Raw genomic sequence first — 26012 nt, 5'->3', positions numbered from 1 at the left:
TACACACTCTCTACTACACACTCTCTCTCTAACCCTCTCTCTACTACTCTCTACCGATCTACGCGCACACACACATATATATATATATACAAACACACACACATCTGCACATACATATGCATGTTATGTACATGAAAGCTTGAAAAACACTAATAAAAGAAAAGCTAAAAAAAACACCTAATTACAACCAGAATTGCTTTAACTTAAACGAGGGTGAGACCTATTGCATTTTCTTTTTTTTTTTAACTTTTTATTGAAATCAGAGCAGTGTCAAAAATTAAATTCCATAGTACAACAAAATGAAATGAGATCAAAATATAAAGTCATCATATAGGAACTCAAAAAAGCATTCAATTTGGTGGTCTAGTTCGATCGACCTATTGCATTTTCAATGCTCGTTTTACTTTTGCAAAGAGGTCTTACATAGAAAATGATCATCTAGTGTCTAAATCTAAGAAATAATGTGTCCCCGACCATACGGATCAATACAAGTGTTACTGGACTTGGATGGATTGACTTATGTCACATCCTTTGAGGTAACTGAAATAGCACAGCAGGTTAAATACTTAGTTAGGAACTCTGTGTGTAATTTAATAGCCAACAGCTCTCAGTACTAATCCCAGAAACCAGGTTCTTTTGCCTTTCATTCTAATAAAGTCGTCAAATTGACATAAATGAAGTTGGGTAACTAAGCAGTGCTTATTTGCAATGCTAATACTTCTAAACAAATGTGGTATCAATGACCATCTAAAAAAAACCTGTTAAATGACAATTAGGAAATGATGCTAAGAATGTAAATATCTTTATAAGATTTCGCAGAGTTCACTCAAAAGACCATAACCAATGAAAACACTGTTGTAGCACTGTTATACAAGGGATACACATATAGCCAAGTAAAACGGTAATAGTAGGGTATTTAAATAAATGCACATGGATTGGTAATCAACATTTTTTCTCAAAGTGCCATATTCAACTAAACGATAAAAAGTTACAGTAAGGACAACTGTACTGTTAGCAAGAATTGAGATTTACCTTGTGCTTTACAAGTGGCAGTGTATCAATCAATTTTTGAAGCTCTTGATGATGTTTCCCGATCTACACAGTGAAAAAGTGATCAGATCATTAGCAAAATATAGCAATTCTACCACAATAAGCACTTCTGAAAGTTAATGTTTCATATGTTTACAATTCATATCAAAAGGCTGTTGGTTAAAGTCCAGAAAGATATTAGTAATATTTTAAATAAATGAGAAAGAAAAGCATTGTTCTCTTTCACAAGTGCCTTCATGTATTCCTTAGCATAGTACGGCTTCTTGAAATACTTATTTGTGAGGAAATCCAGGTTTTTCAAAATATAAAAAAACAAAAACATATCTGCCTTCACATTTGTCATCTAAATTCAAAGTTAAATACACAGTTCAATACACCATTGATCTAAATTCCATGGCAGACGGAAGTCAAAGATAATGCCAATTACCAATAATTACACCTCCCATTAACACTACCATATAAATATAACCCAGAAACGATTAACAGGGTAACCCAATGTTTCTTTAAAAAAAGCCTTGACAATGCAAACTCGGACTTTCTTTGTTGCCAGTTAACGACTCGGTTTTACTGTTCTCTACTTAAGTGTTTAATAAACTCACGTTTAAATTTTTTTCTGCCCAGCATTGCACTTCACCTAAGGAGCCCCCGAGATACTGCTAGGATGCTGTGTTAACATGCTGTGGGAAGAGGGGCAAACGCTCACCTTGAAATAAATGTTCCTTGTGAACCGCCATACACACGGTGAAAGCGAATAATGCCCTTCTCATTGCTCACAGTACCCACCATGATGGCTATCTCCCTAGACATCGGATAGTACGTCCTGCTTAGTGGCACTTTGTTTTCCTTCATCAGTGATTCAGAGGCCACACACATGAGCTACAGTCATTTCAATGAGTGTGGTTTCTGGGTGCTAAGTTTGTCGGTTTCTCTGCTGCTTGAGTGTTATAATTTTGAAGTATGATTATTATTTTAGCTAGCTTTTGCACTGGATTCCCATGGGACATGGTATCATGGCAGAAGTGCGGGCTTCTGCATCAGTTTCTCAGGAGGAATACGGTGGAGAAGTGGAGCATTCTTATGCCCTCACCACCCAATTCTCCCAAACTACTGCAGTCAGTTAATTAGTAGATGATCCAGGCCTTTCCTCAAGGGCAAGTATATATAGTAAATACCAACTAACAACCTACGCAGAGCTGCTTCCGACTACATCCCGCCCCAAGGATATTTGGGGCCACTCATATCATACCTTCAGGAACACAGTGAAGATGCCCAGGGTGCTCCATCGCTGGTCACTCAGGGAGAACCCTCCGAAGTATAGCAGAGCAGATTGTAGTATAGCATGTGCATGCCATGAACATTATGTATGGTTGACCCGCAAATGTGAGACACTGGCCCCTTTTTCTCTCTCTGACTTTACAGTGACCTATTGGTATTCCCTGGACGGGCTGAATGTTGAGAGGGGGTTATGTCGTAGAACTGTGCAACTATATGTACATTAAGCTGGTCCGCATCAGAGGACATCAATGCATTCAATGCAATTTCTTTTTGATGTAGAGAATGCTCTAAGTTGATACTGTGGCTTTTTTGTTAAACATTTTTATTAGCATTTTTGTAATTACATTAATTGGTACAGTACAGCAATATTCCGTGGTGCAGATATGGCGTGACATCTTATTATAGATACATTGCACATCTGACACTTCACTATAAATGTGTTTCGTATTTTATACACATCAAGGACAGAGTTATATTACATATCACCGTTTTTTCTTTTGGGTCCATTATTCATGGACATCTGATAATGATTCCTATGGCAGTGCCTCACAGATATTACAGTGAAAGGCATTCCAGCCGCCCCATATCCGAGTCCATTTTTTGGGACAACCCCTGTGAATGTATACCAATTTCTCTATTATCATTACATTGTCCATGTCACGACACCATTGAGGATGGTTTGGAGCCTGTTGTGCCCCCCACTGCTGAGCTATGTTACGCTTTGCTAGTATCATACCCAGTGTCACCCAGTTCTGGGTCATGTGGTTGAGATCTGTGGGCTCCCAAATGTTGGTCAGACACCTCTTTGGTTCCGGCAGAACCTCAACACCCGTGACCTGTGATATTGTCTTCATTATCGCCACCCAGTAAGATGGGATTTCTGGGGATTGCTAAATCGTATGAAAGAATTAGCCTGACGAACCACAGAGTCTCAGGCAGTCCGGTGTGTCCGCCCTACCTATTTTGTGTAAAAGTGTTTGCATGTAATAGGTGCGGTGTCCAATTTTCAACTGTATCAATTTAAATTTGGAAGATATCGCTACTGCTTTTGGGGATGAAAGAGCCTGCTGCCAATCTGCCTCGTCTAACTCACCCAGCACCGTTTTCCCATTTTTCTTTAAGGGCCGTCATAGGGTCTGGTGGTTATTTATTATTTTCCGGTAAGTTTGGGATTTAGCTTTTTTATGCAGATGATCAGTCAGGAGTCTATCCTCCAGTGGTGATGACTCTGGAAGCTGAGCGCCCGGCAATATTGCTCCCATAAGTGCGTGCCTAATCTGTATGTAACGGAAGGCTTCTGTTTGTACAAGTTCATAAGTGGCCTGCAGCTGTGCAAATGGGACTACCGCACCTTTTTTTCCACATGTCTCCCACAGTTGAGATTCCTATTAAATCCCATTGTTGACATCCTTTAGCGTTGCCTAGTTTACATAGCCGCTTGGTGTCCCACAGTGGAGTGGCCTGCTTTATTACCTCGTCCTAGCACAGCGCCCGCTGTACCTCAAACCAGACTCTGATGGTACATGCCGTTGGACCTGTGAAAGCTGTTTTTTTGGATTTGTTATATAATGCTCCCATTATCCCCTCCACTTCCAGGAGATGCCTATCCATGTGGTAGACTGGGTCGTTTTGGGACGCCCAGTAATATATCTTTATGTTAGGGAGGGCATTGCCACAGTCTTACCATCCCCTTACAAGCTTATGCATGGCAATACGGGCTGCTTTTCCAACGCAAAGGAGATTATTTACTTCGGTGTATATCGCCGTGAAGTACGTGGGGGAGACTGGGAACGGCATGTTTTGCAAGGCATGCAGGAATCTGGGGAGCACCATCATCTTGAAAAGGGCTTCTCTTCCCATTAGCGCGAGTGGTCGCAATCGCCAATGTTTTACATCGCTCCGGAATCGTGTCAGGGGCTGTACAAGGTTTTCTGCGTGAAACTGTGCAGGGTCGTGTTTTATATAAATGCCTAAATATTTGAAGCCTCTATCTGCAATCTGAATTTCCTAGCTGCTTGGGAGCCACACCGGTGGACCATGAAGTAGATAGAGGAGCGGCTTTGTCCAATTTATGGTGTATCCAGAGACCCGCCCATATGCCGCACATATATCTAATAAGCAATTGATTGAGCGTGCAGGGGATGCCAGGTACAATAGTACATCATCCGCATATAGCGAAATGCGGTCTTCCCAGCCCATGGCAGCCCACGGATTACTGGATCTTGCCGTTTCCATGCTGCCATTGGCTCCAGTACCAACGCAAATAGGAGCGGTGATAGGGGACAGCCCGGTCGTGTCCCTCTGCCTAGCCGGAAGTCCGCCGAAATACGACCGTTTACAACAACCTGCGCAAGGGGTTTTGTGTACAATAATTGTATCCAAACGCAGATTTTTGGACCGAAACCCAGGTGATGGAGGAACGCAAGAAGGAGGAGCCACTCTAAGATATGGAATACCATACGTGTATCTAGGGATGCAATGACTGGCCTTCCTCGATAGTCCATTTGCGTGTGATGGCACTATGAAATCGTCTTAAATTAAGTGCTGTGTTGCGGTTCGGCAAGAACCCAGGTTGGTCCGGGTGGATCAGTATCGTGAGATAAGGCTGCAGTCTCAGGGCCATGACCTTTGCTAGTATGTTTGCTTCTGCGTTGATCTGGCAGCTTGGCCTATAAGACATGCATTCATGTTCTGGCTTGCCCAGCTTATGTATTGCTGCTATTGTTGCAAGGTGTTGATCCCTGCGGAGCACCCTCTTCTCCAGGCTATCATTGTACATATTAAAGTGAATTAGTGTGGCTCACTGGTTAGAGGCGGCAGACCCGAGAGCAGAGGACGGCCCGGGACCAGGGTTCGATTCCCGGCGCGGCAGGTTTCTGGACCAGGGTCAGCGGACTCGATAATTCTCTCGCCTCGGTGCCCACTCTGATCAGCGATCACACTCGGCAACTCTGGGCATTAGCTTGCCTCATCTTCACTAACGGCCCCACCAGACCGCCGGGGATGCCTGGTCTCACCCTGGAGATACCCATTAAGGGACCATCTCTCAGGGAAGCCAGGAAGGGTTTCGCAGCGGTCGATCCGCCTTGGGACCCTACGGGTAAGTAGTGCGCTATATAAAGCCAATACATTACATTAAGTAGGTGTGGTATGAGTTTATCTGCTGCCTTCTTGTAGAATTTCACCGGGATACCATTAGGTACCAGCGCTTTTCCCGTATGCAACGCGCCAATTGCTAGTGCAAGCTCTTCCGGAGTCAATTCCGCCTCCAGAGCCTGCGCCGCTTCAGGGGCCAGTGTAGGCATCAGTATGTCTCCAAGAAAAGCCAAGTTGTCTGCTATTGTGTTGCCGGCTGTGGGCGTATAAACCTTTTCATGGTGGGCTGCTAAGGATTCTACAAATTGCTGTGAGTCTGTAGTTATTGTCCCACTGTCCAACCGGATTTGTGCCACCCACCTGCTAGCCCTTTTGTCAAACCAGGCCAGGAGCTTGCCTGCCTTGTCCCCTTGTTCGCAGACAGTATGTAGCATGCTGGTGAGTTTTGTTTTTGCCAATACCCATGCATAGGCCCTGTATTCCTGTTGCGCTAATTTCACCATGTGTGCCGTGTTCTCACTATTGTCTGTGGCATGGATGATCTCTGCCCTGGAACCCCTTGCTCCAAATCCTCAACCTGCTGCCATTGAGTGTGTGTGTGTGTGTATATATATATATATATATATATATATATATATATATATACACATATATACACAGACTTCAGGTGCTTTCACTCGTGGTGAATTTTATTCGTGCATGCAGGGTGCAAAGCCTCGTCAAACGCGTTTCGGGCACCGGCTGTGCCCTTGCTCACTGATATTATTATAATATTGATATCATATATATTACCACACTTCCTTCCTTGGTTAGAAAAGAATTTGGGTGCACTCTCTTTGGATTCCACAAAATGGTTTATTTTGATCTATTAAGCATGAAAAGCAGACGATCTACGCGTTTCGATGCTACAAGCATCTTGCTCACGATCAGCTTCCCGCATTTTTTTCAAACCATTTAAAGCATTCAAAATTGTATTACATCATTTCCTGTGTTAAAGTGCTAAGCATTGTGGATGTTGTAGTTTTATATAAAAAGAGTCTCTGGGTAAGGTTTATACCAGTCAGTTTATAGAAAATAATAACCCCTTATTTTCAGTTTATTGTCCTTCAGAGCTTCTAGTTCAAATCCCAATTTTTAATTGCTTCTTGGGTTTTTAATTTTTGATTCTTGGCGGATTTACGCCATTTTTCAAATTAGTTCTCTTTTAGATCCCTCCAGTGGGATTTGTTGTCTTTGTTGTTAATTTCCTTCGCTTCGATGGGGTTATTAACATTTTGATTGTTAGTTTTTCCTTTTCACTCCTTTTTCTTAGATTTTTACGTTTTGCGATTTTCCACTCTTTGGCTTGGTATCTTCCCTTCTTAGATTTCTCATTAAAGAATGTAATTTATTGTCTTTTCAGAGATGAATGTATAACTGCTCCGATTGACTGAGGCCATACGGACTTAAGGTTCTGAAATTTATGATGTGGCGTGACTCCTTTTGCCTTAGGGATTTCTCTCGGTCACCTCCTCGTATATGTTTCGGAATCGTTTCTATGCCAAAGAATTTCAACTTTTTCCAATCTCCGTTGTGTGTCTGCTCCATGTGTTTAGCAACCGCGTTTGCTCCGTCTTTATGTTTAGTTGCTCTGGCATGTTCCATGATGCGTTTTTTCAATTCACCCTTTGTGCTGCCCACATACATGAGTGAGCAGGGACACTATTCCATAAACAGTATACTCTGTTTTGCAGGTGATTAATTGACGTATTTCCCACTTTTTGTTGTTAGGCATCTTTACTTCCTTTGTCTGTTTTGCAATTTGACACATTTTGCATCCATGACACTTTACCAAACCAGTGTTTTTGAGCCAGTCCTTTTGGTTGTCCTTTTTTATTTTACAATGACTGTGGATTAGGTGGTCCTTCAAGTTTGGTGCTCTTCGATAAGTTATGGTTGGATGTTTTCCAACTATTTTTCCAACTGTCTCATCCAGATGCAGGATTTTCCAATTCTTTCTCAAGATGTGCATGAATTCTTTGCTGCCTTCGGAGTAATCCGTGATGAGTCCAATTGGCTCTTGTTCGTTTTCGTCCATATTTTCAGTTTGGCGTTTTAGGCATTCTGTTCTGGGTTTCCTTTGCCCTTTTCCAACAATTTCCCACATTTCCTTGATTGGACTTGCGGTTTTTGAATCTCCTTTTTGTTTGAGCACTGTGTTTTTGCCACTCGGTTTCTTCGCTGCATATTCTTTTAATGCGGAGGAACTCCCCATAGGGGATGCTTGAAATTAGTGATCTTTGATGGAAGCTTGTGGCTTCCAAGGTGGCATTGGTTGCAGTAGATTTTCTGTGCAGGGTCGACTGTATTTGATTGTCCTTGATGTAGATGTGTGTATCAAGGAAAGTTATTTCTTGGTTGTTAATCTCATATGTTAAGTTTAACCCTGCCATGCTTCCATTGATAGTTTTATGGTATGTTTCAAATTCCTCTGGAGATCCATCCCAAATGATGAATACATCATCTATGAACCTTATCCAGCAGATGATTTTGCTGGTCATGTGGTCATTGTCTGATGCCCAAGCAACTTCTTTTTCCCAATAGCCCATTGTAAGGCATGCGTAATTTGGGCTGAAGGAAAACCCATGGCGGTTCCATTGCTTTGCCGGTATAGTTCCTCTCCGAACAAGAACATATTTTGTGACAGGCAAAGTAAGATCATTTCTTGCAGCATCTGATTGTGGTTTTTGTATTGGATGTTTCTGTCCTGCAGAAATTAATTGCATGCCTTTATCCCAATGTCATTGCTTATGTTCGTATATAGGGATACGACATCCATTGTGACAAGTTGGTAGTTTTCTTGCCAAGGGGTGTTCTCTAATCTTCTCAACAGGTCATTGGTGTTCTGAATGTAGGAATTCAATTGTGTTACATAAGGTTTCAAAAAGTAATCAATATAATTTGAGGTTGGTTGCAGCATGGAGCCTTTTGCAGATAGAATGGGTCTGCCCGGGGGATTCCTTTGATCTTTATGTACCTTTGGCAGGAAATAAATTGTAGCTGTTATTGGATGATTCACTGTCAGGCATTTTAGTTCATCGTCATCAATTAGGTTTTTCAATTTCCAATGTTTAAATTTTTCATCCAGTTTATTTTTCACCTCTGGCCTTGGGTTAGTTTTTATTTTTTCATAGTATTTGGTGTCCTTCAGCTGACGGTGGGCTTCAATAATGTAGGCACTCTTTTCCCAAACCACTATGTTTCCCCCTTTGTCCGCCATTTTTATTTCAATTTGGTCATCGTTAGTTAAATTTCTTAACGCTTCTCGTTCCTCTGATGTTAAGTTATCCTTGTAGTTTGAACCTTTGATTTTATGGAGGTCTTGTATTACTGCTTCTTGAAAAATTTCAACCTTATTTCCTGGAGGTAATTGGGGATAAAATTTCGATTTCGGTTTTTTCTTGCTGAGGCCAGCTCCTGTTTGTGTAATTACTTGACTTAGGGTTGTCTCATTTTCATCCATTACGTCTAGATTGATTAGTGTAGTGTATGCAGTGGCATCCCTCGCTCTCATTTCAGGGGTGGTTTCCTCATTTGGTTGTGGTTTTTTGTTCTTCATTTTGCTTTCCTCAAAGAATTTGGCCAACTTAATTTTCTTTACATATAGATAGAAGTCTATTCTTGCTTGGGCCATGTTCATTTTCTTTTTGGGGCAGACGTTTATGCCTCTTTTTAGTAGTGAGATCTCGGTTTCTGTAATTGTTCTCTTTGAAAGATTTATGATTTGTAGTTCGTCATTCATGTCCCCCTCTTCTGGCGCATGCTCCGTGTTTCCGTTCCCACTTATGGGGTTGTTTTGTTTGTTCCTTTTGCCCCTTCTGGTCTTTTTTTTGGGGTTTGTTGTCCATTGTCGTCCCCCGTCCTTTTCCTCTTTTTAGGTTTTGTGCGCCCCGATGCTGTTCCCATTGCCGTTGCTGCAGTACGAGGCGCATATCCTCCAAAAAAGGCGTTTTTTTCGGGATTGGCAGATGTGCCGGGTTCTCCATCACTGGCTTCCGTTGATGTTAATGATGAGGATATGGAGGAGGCGCTGGCGGACATATTCCCTGCTCGGTTTTTCGGGGATAGTTGTTTGTAATAATCATATTTCTTGGAGAAGGTGAATATACGACCTTCCTCATAATCTACAGTGTCGCGAATTAATTTGTTGTGTTTGCGTTCTCTCACTGTTTTCTCATGTTTTTCTATCTGGCTTTCCAAGTCTTCCTTAAATTTGGTCCTATCATTGCTTAATTTTAATTGTGTGACTTCTTGTTCCATTACATTGAGTTCTTCTTGTACTCTATTTAGACCAATTTCGATATGTTTGACGAGGATTTCTACTAGTCCCAATGAGGATCTCAGGATGAATTTCCCCCCATTCTTCTAACAGTTCATTTGATGTATCTTGGTGACTTGGCATCAGCATTATCCTCAAACCCCTGGGTACTCTTTGTACCTCCAGGTATTTTTTCAGTGTTATTAATTCCCACGGGGGGGGACTCAAGCTACTCACCAGGGATCCCGCTTGGACTGACCATCACCACCAGCCAGCCTGACTGCAGCCGCGGCGCTCTCTGCCATCGAGCGCCGCCGCGGACCGGGCACCGGAGAACAGGGAGCGGGGAAGCAAGGACTCCAACCCCCAGCATCCCGAGCGGCCGGAAGCCGCACACCGCGAGTTGGCGCCAGGCGGCGCATATAGTACTGCACCTCGCCCGGCAGAGCGGGGGACTCAAGCTACTCACCAGGGGTCCCGCTTGGACTGACCATCACCACCAGCCAACCTGACTGCAGCCGCGGCGCTCTCTGCCATCGAGCGCCGCCGCGGACCGGGCACCGGAGAACAGGGAGCGGGGAAGCAAGGACTCCAACCCCCAGCATCCCGAGCGGCCGGAAGCCGCACACCGCGAGTTGGCGCCAGGCGGCGCATATAGTGCTGCACCTCCCCCGGCAGAGCGGGGGACTCAAGCTACTCACCAGGGGTCCCGCTTGGACTGACCATCACCACCAGCCAGCCTGACTGCAGCCGCGGCGCTCTCTGCCATCGAGCGCCGCCGCGGACCGGGCACCGGAGAACAGGGAGCGGGGAAGCAAGGACTCCAACCCCCAGCATCCCGAGCGGCCGGAAGCCGCACACCGCGAGTTGGCGCCAGGCGGCGCATATAGTGCTGCACCTCCCCCGGCAGAGCGGGGGACTCAAGCTACTCACCAGGGGTCCCGCTTGGACTGACCATCACCACCAGCCAGCCTGACTGCAGCCGCGGCGCTCTCTGCCATCGAGCGCCGCCGCGGACCGGGCACCGGAGAACAGGGAGCGGGGAAGCAAGGACTCCAACCCCCAGCATCCCGAGCGGCCGGAAGCCGCACACCGCGAGTTGGCGCCAGGCGGCGCATATAGTGCTGCACCTCCCCCCGCGACGCAGGAGCGCGCGGGTAGCGCCCGGGAGAAGCCCGGGACAAGGGCGGGACAGTCCTTGGCAGTCGTTGGCAGGAGGAGGCAGGGCAGGGCCAGTGACTCTGCCCCTCACAATGGGGAAACGTAAGCTGACTGTGAACACGGGCGAAGGTAAGAATGCCAAGGTACCCAGGAAAGCCGAGTCAATAATATCTTATCTCACATCTGCGGTGGGTGCCCTGAACGATGAAATAGCAAATGCGGAAAAAGAACTGGGTCTAGACCAGCCCATTATAGAGCTGGGGGACCTAAATAACACAGTTGCTCCCGAACAAGTCTCTCATATTCCACTAGAACCCAGTATCGTTGTAAGGACTCCTAACATTCCTCCCGCAACTATGACCACCACCCCTCCTCCTCAAGCCAGTAGTGAAACTGTATATCATGATCAGGCTAACAATATACCAGCTAAAGCCAAACATAAAAGAGGTAGGACATCCCGTAAAGGTGATTTGGGTGGTGTGGATAAATCGATCTCAGGGGACGCCCACGCCCACCTGATTGAGGTAATTGAGGGCTTATTTGAATCCCGGGTGGAACCTTTGCTAGTAAATATAGCTAAAGATATTGTGGACACCCTCAAAACATGCGTGAATAACATCATGAGTAAGTGCGACAAGATCGACAAACTCCTACATGAGCGCTATGTACACTGTGATACGCACCTAAAAAACAACCTTATACCTGACCAACAATGGAAGGACACCCCTAACAACTAATGGCACTGCCACTGTGCTAGTTGGCCCGCACATGCAAACATCTAGCACTAACCGTGCCGCCATGGATATAGCACATGACGACAAGACTGCTTCATCGAGGGGGGCTCAAACAGTGGCCAGTGTGACGGATGGGGCAGCAAGTGCGGCACCAACTTCCTCAACACAGGGGCACAAACTCATTGACCCTTGTAAAACACTGTTTCGGGCAGTGCATCTTCCACCGGACGCTGCCCGTTTAGTTGTCATCTTGACTGGGATCCCGCGTCTCAAACCACAACAGATCGAAACTGAGCCTGAGCTCTTAAACAGAACTAGAAAATGGTGCTCACAGTTCAGCAGCGGGAGTGTGGATGTGGGCAAACACATTATAGCTGCGAGGAGGGTGGAATGGGTGGGAAGGAGGGCCAAATGTATTCCTGGGGATTGTGTTATTGTTAATTTTGACAGAGGTAACCTGGTAGACACTCTTCTATGGGATGGTTCTGAGTTAGTCAGTGACGGCATCAGACCACTCCCACTAGGGTACTTTTATCCCCCTCCCATACACCCCGAGACAAGATCTTCCCACCCCCCTATTCCACACCCAGATAAAGCCGGATGGACAAGGGCCCCTCCACATATATCTTATCAAACCCAACAGGCCTTACTGCGGGTGAGCTCCAATCCCGTAGTAGCCCCACCCACCCAAGTAAACCACATTGGCAGCCTGGGGGCAGGGATCTTACTCACTAATAGGTTCTTCCCCCTTTCTTCTGACTCCCCTCTGGATTCCAACGATTGACAACCATCTAATGTGCCCCCTCTCACGGAGGCTACCACTGTCCACAGGAATTGCCACATATCAGTAGTAAGCTGGAACATCGCAGGGTTAGGGAAGAAAGTCATGGATGCTAGATCGTTAAAATTTGTGTCCCAATACGAGATTTTGAGGTTCCAAGAAACGTGGGACGCCAGAGACAACTTTTTCCTGGATGGGTTCCGGAGCTTTTCAGTCAAGGCAACCCCAGGGGAGGGCGGAAGGCACAAAGGAGGGTTGCTCATTCTTTTCTCCCTAAAACTGGCAGGGGTTACCACTAAGATTGATTGCACCTCAGATAACATCCTCTGCATTGAGTGGGTCAGGCCAAACTCCCCGCTAATTCTCATAATTAATTTCTATAATGCCCCCACAAAGGATAGTAACTGTTCTCACTTGAAGTCCCTTTCTCAGTTTTTATCTTCATACAAGTCAAAGCAATGCGCTCCACTCGATATCCTGTTATTGGTGATTTTAATGTCCATCCATGTGGCTGGGGTTGTTTGTCCAAGGAGGTTTTGGGCCCTTTGGGAGCCGTTAGCACTCACTTTGAGCACACCGTGCATGGGGCGGACTTAGAAAACCTACTTGCCAATTTAAATTTATATGAGGCTGAAGGGTCATGGGGTGAAGTGAGGGCACCAACCTTTGTAGGCAGGGATGCCAGTACAATTATCGATTACATCTTCATTACTCCCGGCCTAACAAGCTTGGCGGTAGCCTATGACGTGTGCACCTCCCCTTTTAGCGATCACAACCCTGTAGTCCTGACACTGGATATGGGCGACAAGACTGTGACCCAGGTTGAGCGCCTGGGGGCCGGTGGAGACGCCCTCATCCCTAGGGAGCAGGGCCGCAGATTAAATTGGGCAAAGGTTGTCCCGGAGAACTTCATGGACAACCTTGTTCAGAATAGACAAGCTGACATCATAACTTGCATGGAGAGCACAAGTGAGGGAATGGCCATCATTTCCTCCTTCACCGCCATATGTACACAAATTAGCCATGACCTGATGTCCACAAAAAACCAAGTGGTTTCTACTAGCCCTAGATGGTTCGATAGGGAGTGCTCTCAAAAACATAATGCTCTACTCCAGGCTCTTAAACATCAGCCCAGAGATAGGGAGTTGGTGGGTCAGCTTAGAAAAGAATATAGGCAGGCTATCGAGATACGCAAAAAAACTATAAAAAGCGAGGCATGGGACAGCTTAACATCGGTCAGCGTACTGAGAGATAGTTCCCAATTTTGGTCGATCTTAAATCACCCGTATTTTGCCTCCTCTAACAACACTGTGTTGGACTGTGTGATACCAGAGGATGACTGGGTGAACCATTTCAGTAAAATTTATAACAGTGCAGATCTTTCAACCACACCCCATTCCCATCAGCCTCCTACCGAACCCCCCCTTTTGTCCTTTTCTGAATTGGAGGTTATCAGGGCAATTGAAGAAATGACTAAACATAAGGCACCGGGCCCAGACAGGGTCCCTGCAGACCTATACAGCTCGCAGTCACCATTCTGGGCCAAAATCCTCACAAACGTCTTTAATTCAACTGTCACCGTGGGGTTTCCAAAAAGCTGGTCCACCTCAACCATCATCCCTATATTTAAAAAGGGCTCCAGATCGGACCCGGCATGTTACAGGCCGATCTCGCTAATCGACTCTGCCGTAAAGATTCATGGCAGAGTCATTCTACACAGATTAGGCGACATTATTAAGGAGAAGGGGTGCTTTCTGACCTGCAATACGGTTTCAGGGAGAAAAGAGGTACAATAGAGCAGTGCTTGAACCTCCACATGCTGATTAGTAAATACACCATGGCCAAGGAGGGTCACCTATATCTGGCCTTTATGGACCTTTCTTCGGCCTTTGACTTGGTCAATAGGGCCAAGCTATGGACCATACTGGCTGGTATTGGGATTGACCCCCCCCCTAGTAGACTTCCTGGCCGCACTCCACGCAGATCTTTCAGCTAACATCAGAACTACCCGTTATGGTAAAACCACCAAACCATTCAGTTCCAGACGGGGTGTTAGGCAGGGCTGTATCTTAGCCCCACTCCTGTTTACCATCTATATCAACTCCCTTGATAAAGCCCTGGAGGGGACTACACCCGATATTCCTTATGTGGGGGGGTCTGCAGTTCCCGTACTCCTCTATGCGGACGATGCGGTGCTTTTAGCCCGCACAGGGGTGGGGTTACAGAGGCTCCTTAATGCATTTGGTCACTTTATGTCCTCGCTAGACCTGCTGGTCAATAACAAAAAATCTCATATCATGCTGGCAGGGAAGCGACCAAGGCCAAAAAAGTTGAAATCTTTTAGTTGCTGTGGAGAGGGGATCTCGAGAGTACAAGTGTTCACTTACCTGGGAGTGATATTCGAAGAGAAGGGTTCATGGTCCCCACAGGTGGATGCGAAATCCCTTGCTGTTACCAGATCCACCTCTGCACTTTTGAGTTTTGCCAAGTGTCTTGGGTCTCGACCGATTGAGGCATTATTGAAGGTCTACAAAACCAAATGCCTATCTATAGCCTCCTACGGAGCCCCACTGTGGGGCCACGCAAACTGTGGCAAACTACAAACAGCAGAAAATATCACTTCCTCAGGTCCTTGTTGGGTGTTCCACAATCCACTCCTGTCCTCTCAATACATACTGAACTAGGGCTGGGTTATCTTACTGACTCGCTCCAACTAGCGCTTCTCATGTGTTGGACTAAAACTTGGCTGAACAAGGACATTGCTCTGAACCACAAAATCCTCAGGGATTGCATGACCTTGGACAACGCCTCAAAAATTCCATGGCTAGAATACATAAAGGGGGAGATGGGCAGACTCGGCAAACCAAACCTATACAGCCATCCAAACACTATACTTAAGGGAGATTTGAAATGGATCAAAGATAACTTCATGAGGAGGGCAGTTCAAACACGGGAGGAGAAAGAACTAATTAAACCAAGAGTCAGAGCCAACTTCCTACTTCTGACTTCGCCCCAAATTGAACCTTATTTAAAAATCGTGAGCAGACCTTACCATCGTCACCTGCTTATCAGATTCAGGTTCAATTTAATCCAATTTTCCCTGGGCGATTTTCCTGTGTGGGGTGTTCCTGATGAATCTACCCTGTGTAGCTGTGATAATTTCTCTGACCAAACCCTCATGCATTTCATCATGTTTTGTAGCCACTACAAAGCGAGTAGGTTGAGGTTCTTGGCACCCATTTTAAGAGATGCAGGTTTTGTCCAGGTACGGCTTGCTCTATTTTACCTTCAGTTATTAGGCAGCACCAGGACAATTCTCGGGGTTGCTAGCTTCCTGGTCGCCGCTATGCGTACTAGGTCCAGGATGCTATCCCCGAGACAACTGGAAGGGTGATTTTATCATTATGATTCCCGGCTTGCTTTTTAACCTTCATGAATTTTACTGAATTGTTCTGTCTTTGTAACCCACATGAATGTATCAAATTGTAATGTATTTTATCAAATTGTAATTAATTTTTAAATACATGTTGTTTGTTGCTTTTATGATTTTAAATGTAATCGAATAAAGCTCATTTTGACTTGACTTGAATTCCCACGATTTATTAATTTCCTTACGACTCAGCTTTTCCCATGTTCTTAATTTGCTTTTCACATCCGATTTGGACGCATCTGATTTTGCATTTTTGTCTGATTTATCTTTCTTCGTATTTCCTTTCACAAACATGGTCGTTAACAGTTCATTCAGTTTTGTGAACCGGCGTGTGGAGATATATATATATATATATATATATATATATATGAAAAATATATATAGGCAGCCTAAAATAGTTCCAAAATGGCACAAATGCTGAAATTACATAGGTTTGCATAGTTGCACCTAAACTCTCCCAACCCCTAAGGAAGAAAGAGAGCAGTAAACAGTCACATAACCATGCTTTATTGCCATAGAAAAACCTGTAATTGCAGGCATTTGCCAGTAGGCTGCAGTAGAGTATAAAGAAACAAAGAAAACTGACACCTTGCCTTTAAGGCATTAGAGTAGGGGTACCGTGCCTTTAAGACCTGTAGGCGACCCCCTGCTCCCATGATGCACCACAGGTGGCAGTTAGGTTAGTTCTTTTTGGAGGTGCAAAACACCAGACTAAATCCGTAAGTAACATATCAGCACTTTGCAGTGTTGCTCGTCCGGGGAGGTGGGTGGGTCGCTTATGACTTTGATAAGTATACCCCTTGATGAGAACTAGGATTACAGGTAAGTAACTAATCCTTCTCATCCACGTGATGCTCATCAATAGTCATAATCTATAAATAGATTAGCAAGCCCATACCCAAAGCCTTGCAGACGAGCAATCAAGTATACAGCAAAAAACATGAATTAACAGCACATTTAAAATGCAGTTATGCAAACAGATTCCTTAAAGAGGCCTGTCCCACTTGGGCATCGGCCTGTGCATCTGAATCCAGGCAGTAATGGCGTGTAAAGGTATTCACTGAACGCCATGTAGCCGCCTTACAAATCTCAGAAATTGGAATGTTGAGAAGGAGAGCTGTAGTAGAAGCTTTCCTTCTAGTAGAATGTGCATGAGGTTTGCCCTGCAAAGCTTTGTTAGCTAATTGGTAAGACAAAGGTATACAGGAGACGATCCATCTCGAGACAGACCTTTTTGAAGTGGACAGACCAGTATTAGTGTACCCATAGTTAACAAAAAGCCGGTCAGACTTCCTAAGTGGAAGAGTTTTAGCCAGGTAAATTTTCAAAACCCTCTGGAGATCTAGAGAGTGTAAAGACCTCTCCGGGGGAGTGGTTGGTTGAGGGAAGAAAGTCGGCAGAGTGATGGTCTGATTGATCTGGAACTCCGAGACCTTGGGCAGGAAGCCTGGAAGTGTTCTCAGCACCACCATTGTGGCATGAAACACTGTCTAAGGTTCCTTGCAACACAAGGCCTGGATCTCGCTCACCCTGCGGGCTGAGGTAATGGCTACCAAAAAGGCAGCTTTCCAGGTCAAGTGCTGCAAAGATGCCTTATGGATAGGCTCGAAAGGAGCACCCATCAATTTGGTAAGTACGATGTTAAGCTCCCAGGGAGGAGAGGGGGCCCGCACTGGTGGAAACACTTTCTTAAGCCCCTCTAAGAAATCTTTGACCACAGGCATGAGGAAGAATGAGGTCTTTGAAGGAGACTTCCTATTGGCTGTTATTGCAGCTAAGTGAACCCTGATGGAGGGGTACTTCAGGCCTGACCTTGCCAAATGCAATAAGTATGGGATAATCACCTGCTCCTGGCCTTGGATTGGATCAAGAGAATTGTACATATAACAAATGTAAAATCTCTTCCACTTGAAAGCATAAGACTTTCTAGTGGAGGGCCTCTTTAAGAATGTTCATGAAGTCAGCTGAAAGGTCTAGGTGGCCATATTGGATGACCTCAGGAGCCATGCCCTCAATCGAAGGGAAGGAAGGTTGGGGTGAAATACCCTCCCCCCGTCCTTGGTCAACAAGTCTGGGGGGCAAGGCTGTCTCTGGTGAGGAACCTCCGACAGCTGGAGGAGATCCGGGTACCACCACTGGTGTAGCCACTCCGGAGCAACCAGGATCACCCTGTTGTTGATTCTGTAGAATTTCTGTATCATCGCCGGGATCAGAGGCAGGGGAAGAAAAGCGTACAGTAATGCCTGAGACCAGCTGATCAAAAGTGCGTTTCCCCCTGATCCCGGCTGGGGGAATCTGGACGCGAAGACAGGACATTTTTTTGCGTTTGCCGAGTCTGCGAACAGATCTAGGTCTGGTACTACCCATTGCTGAAATACCTCCAGAGTGACGTCTTCGTTGAGCACCCAGTCGTACGCTTCTACCAAGTCTCTGCTTAGGCTGTCCGTCTGAACATTTAGGATTCCTGGGAGGTGAACTGCCACGATGGAGAGACCTCTCGCCAGAAGCCAGCGCCAAATGGATTGAGCTTCCAGAGACAGAACTCGTGACCTGGTGCCTCCTTGTTTGTTCAGATAGAACGTTGTTGTGTTGTCTGTCTGAACTTGAATGTGGTTGGTGTGCAGCGACGGGTAGAGGGACTTGATCGCCAGATGGACAGCCCAGAGCTCCAAGAAGTGGATATGGTAGCTTCTTTCTACTTCGGACCAGAAACCTTGTACCTGAAGCTGGTCCATATGAGCACCCAAGCCCTGCATTGAGGCATCTGTGACCACTGTCTGCGATGGAGGTGACTGATGAAACAGGACTCCTTGCACTAGATGAGAACGTTTCATCCACCATCTGATGGAGTCTCTGGCACTTTGGTAGAGAGAGACTTGATCTTCCTCATGCCTCATGTGAAGGCGTGCATTGGGCACAATGTAGATGCATGATGCCATCGATCCCAGTAGGGACGACACTTGTCTGGCTGTAGGGCTTTGGGTGTCTAGCAAGGTGCGGCACTTCAGAAGCATTGATGATAACCTCTCCTCCGAAGGACACACGCTTGCCTCTGCAGTGTCCTGGGAGGCGCCCAGATAGTGTATTCGTTGGGTGGGATTGAGTACTGACGTTTTGTAGTTGACCTGCAACCCCAACCCATCAGTTTGAGACAGAAAGAGAGATGGCTCTGCAGCAGAACAGGTGTGGAGCTTTTTAGGAGCCAGTCATCTAGGTAGGGATAGACTAACATCTTCTGCCTGCGGAGGAAGGCAGCCACCACCGCCATGCACTTGGAGAATATCCGTGGAGCGGATTTGAGGCCGAACAGTAGCACTCGATACTGGTAGTGGTGAAGGTCTATCTGAAACCTGAGAAATTTACGTTGCTTTACTGAGACAGGTATATGAAAGTAAGCGTCCTGCAGGTCGATGGCACACATCCAGTCTCCCTGCTGACTGTGTGGAAAGATTTGGTGCAGGGCTAGCATATGAAATTTTTCTTTTCTGATAAACCTGTTCAGCAGGCGTAGGTCGAGGATAGGTCTGTATTCTTTGGCTACTCCTAGCTTTTGGACTAGAAAGTAGCGGGAGTAGTTGAGTTTGAGTTGATAAAGTTTATTTAGACAATAGTCTATAAACCATACATAGAGCAATGGATTACACGTAGTGATAACAAATATTTAAAACCACAATTCATTTTACACATTTACAACACTTGTAAAACCATAGCATAAAATTGGGAAACACTGTACTTTTTAATCTCTCCCGCCCTCCTTTGTTACCTCCATATTATATTGTCTTGTTGCTTTCAGAAATTTCCGCAATGCAATTGTAATATCCAAAAAAGTCATTTCTGTAAGGAGGTCAATGGCATCTGCACGGGAGGTCACCTCATATTTTAAAAAAATTGGACGTAAAAAGGCTTTCCGAATTGCTAAAATCCATGTACAATCAAACAGTATATGTAAAATATCATTTCTTACTCCTAGGCCACATTTACAGGTTCCGTCCGGGTGGATCAGGGCCATTCTTATTTTTCTTTCAATCTTCCATGGATTTAGTCCCACCCGAACCTTCAAGATTTCCTGTCTTAGCCATCTATTGGGTAGTAAGTCCAAATATGGGAACCGGACCTCCTTTTCCCGTTCATTCTTTACCCAATTCACTGATTTTTTTAACCTCAGATAGTCCATGTCTTGAGATCTGGAAAATTCAAGCCCTTAGGGCCACATGCATCAACCTATTTAGGAAGTGCAAACGGTGCGAATCGGTAAATTCGGCCGTTTGCGCTTCCTAAATACGTTTTTGGGGTGCATGAAACATTTTTTCAAAATTCGTTTTTTTTTGCATTTCCTAAAAATGCGAATGCATTTAAGGAATCGCATTTGTGCGATTCCTTAAATGCAATGCATCATTTTTTTTAAAAATGCGAATTTTGAAATAGGAAGTGCAAATTAACACGGGGTTGACCCTCGTGTTAATTTGCGAAATTGTTTCAAAAAGCACAAAAATGCATTTTGAAAAGTGTCATGTTACAGACACACATGTCCTTAGGACATGTGTGTGTGAAACATGCACTTTAAAATACATTTCAGGGGTGCAGGGGGGGGTCCTTTGGACCCCCCTCTGCACCCTTGCAATGCATCAACAAATTGCGATTTCCTAAAAAAGGAAATGCAAAACGGCATTGATTCCTATGGGCCTCTGTAATGGCTGCCTTTCTGCCAGCTCTTTGGAGAAGAAGAATGATGGAGAGTGACTCCAGCCTATCACCCCCATAAACATAGGGATTAGGCCGATAGACAGGGACCTTGTCTTATAGATATAAGGGCATTTTCGTGCCATTTCCCTTAGAGTAAGGCTTATGAATTTAAGTGAGGGGTTAGATATATAAGTATTAGTCATGATTTACTCATTTGCTAACATGCCGATCTGTTTCTCATGGAGCTATGCATATTATGGGCTCCGTAGGCCTTAAGCGAGACAGACTCCATGTTGCTTTCTGCCTGGTAGCTCGAGAAGGCTTTCTAGGTGAAATGTAATGTTTTAGTTTCAAGCTGTTGTTCGCTTGGAGAGAACCGGTTCAGGCTGACCCTTATCGAAGGAATGTATTTTTCTCCACTCCGAAGACACAACTTCAGGCCGGCCGGCTGGGAAAGTGTCCTTGGTACGGGGAGGTACAAGAATTTGGTGGGCGGCAGGTTACTGGCCGTGAATTTCCATGAAGGAACGGGCTTTGATATTAGCGAAGGTGTTAGTCTTTGAGTTAGTTAGTCCGTAGGCGGCATCTAGCCGTTAGCATCTCTGCCATTATTCACTTTTATGGTGGACAAGTCGCCATCTTTGAAGTCGGAGAAAGATTTAAGACCGAAACTCTCTGAAGATAGACTGAACGAGAAGTGGCGCGGAGCGCACTAATGCAGAGAGAGAGAGAGAGACGGTAGCTAATTAACAGCAAGGTTCCGAGGTCCTGAGGGAGAGCAGACGAGTTTGAGCCTATCGGTGCAGACGTGTACTTGTGACGGCTGAGGGTGACTGCAAAGCGAGCCAGGACCCAGAGACGAGACAGGAGCCTAGATGACTGCCGAGTCCCGATTTCCCATTAACCAGGTGAAGTCCAACCTATTCTTATAGTGCGTGCACCCTAATCTTTATCTTTTATTCCCTTTGCAAATGTAATGCTGCTTAGTAATGTGATTTATGTCTATTGTTAATAAATACCCTAATTCATATAGAATTATTGTGTACCTGGTGCTTATGTTCAATCTTGGTAAATGAGGCTTCTAGTTGAGCACTATTAAGACGAACGGATGAGAAATCCCGATCAAACGAATGGTAGCCAAATAAAGAGGGAGTGAGTGGACCTTTGATGTCATGAGCACGGAGTACATTATACAATCTGAACTCATATCCAAAGTTATTATTTTAGTTTTATCCTAAGTAGACTGTTGAGATATCATCCCAATAATGTTTCATAGGAATGTGGTCGTCGTTGATATGCGGCGTTAATGAGAACGGCAGGAGGGATACTGCCGTGTAAAGCCACCGGATTGTGGTGTAAGACTAAATGAGAACGACAGGGGGGACACTGTCGCGGATGTTTCGCAGGATCGCGAACGCTTGGAAAAGGGAGCATTGGGTTCTGCAGGCCCGTGTGTAGACACGCCGGATTGTGTGTCAGATCTGCCCTAGGGTAGAACGGTCTGGGTCGGGGCGACCGCGAGGCCAACTGATGTGAATAAGATATTGTAAAAAACTCCATATATGTATATTGTCATTCCCCATTCTTAGGTGCAATCTGTATATTTATCTGTATAGCTACTCATTGTGAATACGATCTAAGAAGGGAAGGTGAGTACGTTTTGGCTGGGTCACAGGGGCCCCTGGGGGCTGATCCCATCTAGACAGGAAATCCAGCCATTACATCTGGCGTCACGAACTGTTTACGAAGCCTGTGTGCATTGTGTTGTTTTGATCTCGTTGGTTTGCGCTCGGCTTGTACGTATAAAATTTTGTTTATAATTGTGTATATATTTTTTGCGTGTTAATATGTTTCCGAAAAAATCTCCGTCGGTTTTCAAATTACCGATTCAGATTCCCGGCTGGGAGTCTACGCCTTACGAGGCCTTGGCCCGCGAGTGGGCTGATTCTACTGGTTTAAGTGAAAATTGGTCTTCATTCTTGGAGCAGGCGGAGCCTGCTGATGTGATTTCGTGCCTACAGAAAGCGCCAGTAGTGAAGGGTGATGAGCTTCCTATTTTAGGACGCAGAGGGTGGATTGTTCTTACTGCATACAGAATGTTGCATGAGAAGTTTGTTCAATTACAGAAACAATTTAAAGATACGGAAGGACAGTGTGTTGAGTTGCAAAATTCGCATACTCTTTTACGTTGTCAAAATAAACTGCTTGCCGACAAACTTGAAACGTATCAGACCATTGCCGAAAGAGCTGCGGTCCGTATTGCACGATATAAATACAAACATCGTCGTGGGCGCGTGTCGTCCCGTAAAGTGCGTATGATTGTAGCAAAAGCTGGAATGGATTGGAACCCCGATGAGTGGGACGGTAATATCTGGGATTCTCATACTTCTGACTCCTCGGCAGAGGAGGGTGATAAGCGCGAGTCTTCTCGCTCCGGACGTGATTGTAAATCTGCTTCATGCATTGATTTGACTACCGATTCTGACCGTGCTCGTTCTTCCCGTGCGGATGACGTAGCTTGCCCTGATTGTTCTGTTAAATCTAAAATGCGGGCTTCCACGGAAGCTCTTCCCGCAGTTTCTGCTCACCCGATCTTTCGACGGAAATTACAACAAGCCCCTGGTAATCCGGGTGGCATCCCTCTTGACTGTATTGAAGATTTTACTCAGCAGGAGATTAGTGACATCCTGCAACGTTTTAAACAACGGCCTGGTGAGGCCTTGCTTACCTGGATGGTGCGTCTTTATGAGCTTGGCGCTTCCGGTATTATGCTCGATGCTGTTGATTGCTTACGATTTTGCTCTTTGAGTTCTGATTCTACTATTCAGGACCATTTTCGAAATTTTAATGGTAATGTCCAAACTTCTTTGCTCCAACTTGCGTCTGATGGCTGTAATCATAAATATCCAACAGAGTCTGATTGGCCCTCTGATGAAAAGCCGTGGTATACTCTGCGCGATGCGTCGCAACGCTTAAAGGAGGAAGTCATGAAAACGTGTATCTTCCTCAGTACTGCTGACAGGTTATTGGATGGTTTGTTAACATCTTCCGTGCGTAACCGCATTATACGTACTTCTCCTGTTGCTTACAAGCAGGTCATGATGACACTATTGATTAATCAAACTGGCAATCCTTTGTCTGCTGTGCTTGAGTCTGTTCGTCAGCTTGGTGAGCTGGGTGAATGGTTTAAACCTGAAAGACAATCCCGACCTGAGGGTCGTACTGGTGGGGACTATAAGTTCTCTAGGCGCGACATGTTTCTTGCTCTCATTGCTGATGGTGTCAAAAGGGAAGAGATCGATGGTGAACCTAATAATATCCTATGGGATATGTTTCGTAAGCGTGGTTTGGATCGGAAGGAAGGTGCCCGTCGTGTGCGAAAGAATGATTATGATCGTGGTTCGGATGACAGTGGTGATGAGAGACGACGTGTGACTTTTGATCGCCGTGATGATCGGCGCCAAGAACGTGGTGATTCCCCCCGTCGTAGTGATGGGAGGGGGAGAGAGGATGATCGTGAAAGGGGAAGAGATGATTGTGGTTCTAACAGACGTAGAGATGCAAGGAGTTTTTCCCCTGATGTACGTAGGAGGGAGGATCGTAACAGACTCTCTGACCGTAACTCACAACTTTTTGAACCTGACACTAATCCGTTTCGTACTGGAGACGGATATGAACAAGAAATTCTGATACCGAAGAAAACTGAAAACATCTACCCTGATCTGTCTTGGTTGACGGAACGCGGGAAAAAGGACTAGGAAATAGGTCAAGCTCCGGTACGCAGGTGGGCCCACAGAGATTACAGACCATATGTAGATATTGAGATTTTTTGGAAACATCGTAATATCCAAAGGGCCCGAGCGTTAGTTGATACTGGGGCGGAGGCCACTTTAATTCATGGTAAAGCAAGGAAATTTCATGGACAGTCTTTTACAATTACCGGCCTGGGTGGTAAAGAAACGCCCGCAGTTCAAACTGCACTTGAGATTAAAATTGGTAGGATTCCTCGTAGAGAATACTCTGTGTTGGTTGTGCCACTTTTGGAATACATTATTGGAATTGACATCTTGAAAGGTATGACTTTGCATTTGGATGATGGTTACTATCAGTTTGGTACTAGACAGTACATTTCGACCAGACCCGTACGGGTTGGCCGTTTACGCATGCCACCTATTAAGATCCCTTTAGCGACGAAAGTGATTTCTCAGAAACAATATCGCATCCCAGGTGGTCATGAAGAAATTACAGCTACGATTCAGGATTTGGTTGACGCGGGAGTCATTACTCCGGTCACATCCGCTTGGAATAATCCTGTTTGGCCCGTGCGCAAAAGTGACAACTCTTGGCGCATGACTGTTGATTATCGAGAATTGAATAAACATACACCTAAATTGACTGTGGCAGTGCCTGACATTGTTACATTGATCGAGAGAATTCAAAAGCATCCTGGTACATGGTATGCTTCTATCGATATTGCTAATGCATTCTTTTCGATTCCGATTGCCCCCGAATGCCAAGAACAATTCAGTTTTACATGGAATGGACGTCAAATGACGTTCCGGAGTCTTCCTCAAGGCTATGTACATAGCCCTACAATCTGTCACCGGCTGGTGGCGGAACATTTGTCTGAAGTGCCTTCGATTCCACAAGTTCAGATTTGTCATTATATTGATGACATTTTGATTCAAGGTGAAACGCAAGACCAAGTACAGTCTCATTTAGATCAGATCATTGACTGTTTGCGAGCAAAAGGTTGGGAAATCAATCCTGACAAATTACAAACTCCCAAGCTGTGAAATTTCTAGGAATTAATTGGCATGAAGGTCACAGAGAAGTGATCCCACAAGTTAAACGTAAAATACTTGATTTTGCTGTTCCCAGAAATAGGAAAGAGGCGCAATCCTTTATTGGGTTGTTTGGATTTTGGCGCCAACATATTCCACATTTGAGTCAAATCTTGGCTCCACTGTATCGAGTCACTCGTAAAAAGAATGCGTTTGAGTGGGGTGAACCTCAACAGACTGCTTTTGATTTGGCTAAAGAAGCTATTCAGTATGCTTTGGATTTGTGGCCCGTGAGTGAGGGTAATGTGGATTTGAATGTGTCCGTGGAAGGTCTGTATGCCAATTGGAGTTTGTGGCAAAAGCAGGGCAGACAAAAAGTGCCATTAGGTTTTTGGACCAAAAAGCTACCAGAGGCTGGTGAGCGTTACTCTCCTTTTGAAAAACAGTTGCTTGCTTGTTATTGGGCTCTGGTGGATACCGAGCAATTGACTTTAGGCCATGCTGTGATTTTGAGGCCTGAGATTCCCATCATGCAGTGGGTTTTGAGTTCACCGAAGTCCCATCGAATTGGACATGCTCAGGAGGCTAGTGTGATTAAATGGAAATGGTATATTCAGGACAGGGCACGTGTGGGTCCGAAAGGTGTTGCGGTTCTACATGAGCGAGTGGCGCAGGCGCCCTCCAATGAAGCTGAGAGTGAGCGTTCGGTTCCCGTAGTGCA

General features: G+C 45.3%; 1 protein-coding gene across 2 annotated transcripts in view; it reads right to left on the bottom strand.

Moving 5' to 3' along the window:
- The window catches only part of CA5A (carbonic anhydrase 5A), a 395762-nt gene that overhangs the window by 65226 nt on the left and 304524 nt on the right, over positions 1 to 26012 (bottom strand). For both annotated transcript variants that reach the window (XM_086945825.1, XM_086945824.1), the window contains exon 5: positions 1033 to 1095. In XM_086945825.1, coding sequence (XP_086801951.1) covers positions 1033 to 1095 — 63 coding nt within the window. The remainder of the gene's footprint in view (positions 1 to 1032; positions 1096 to 26012) is intronic.

This window comes from Lissotriton vulgaris, chromosome 12 (genome assembly GCF_964263255.1).
Source record: "Lissotriton vulgaris chromosome 12, aLisVul1.2, whole genome shotgun sequence".
Taxonomy (NCBI): Eukaryota; Metazoa; Chordata; class Amphibia; order Caudata; family Salamandridae; genus Lissotriton; species Lissotriton vulgaris.
This window is presented reverse-complemented; position numbering and strand designations above follow the sequence as displayed.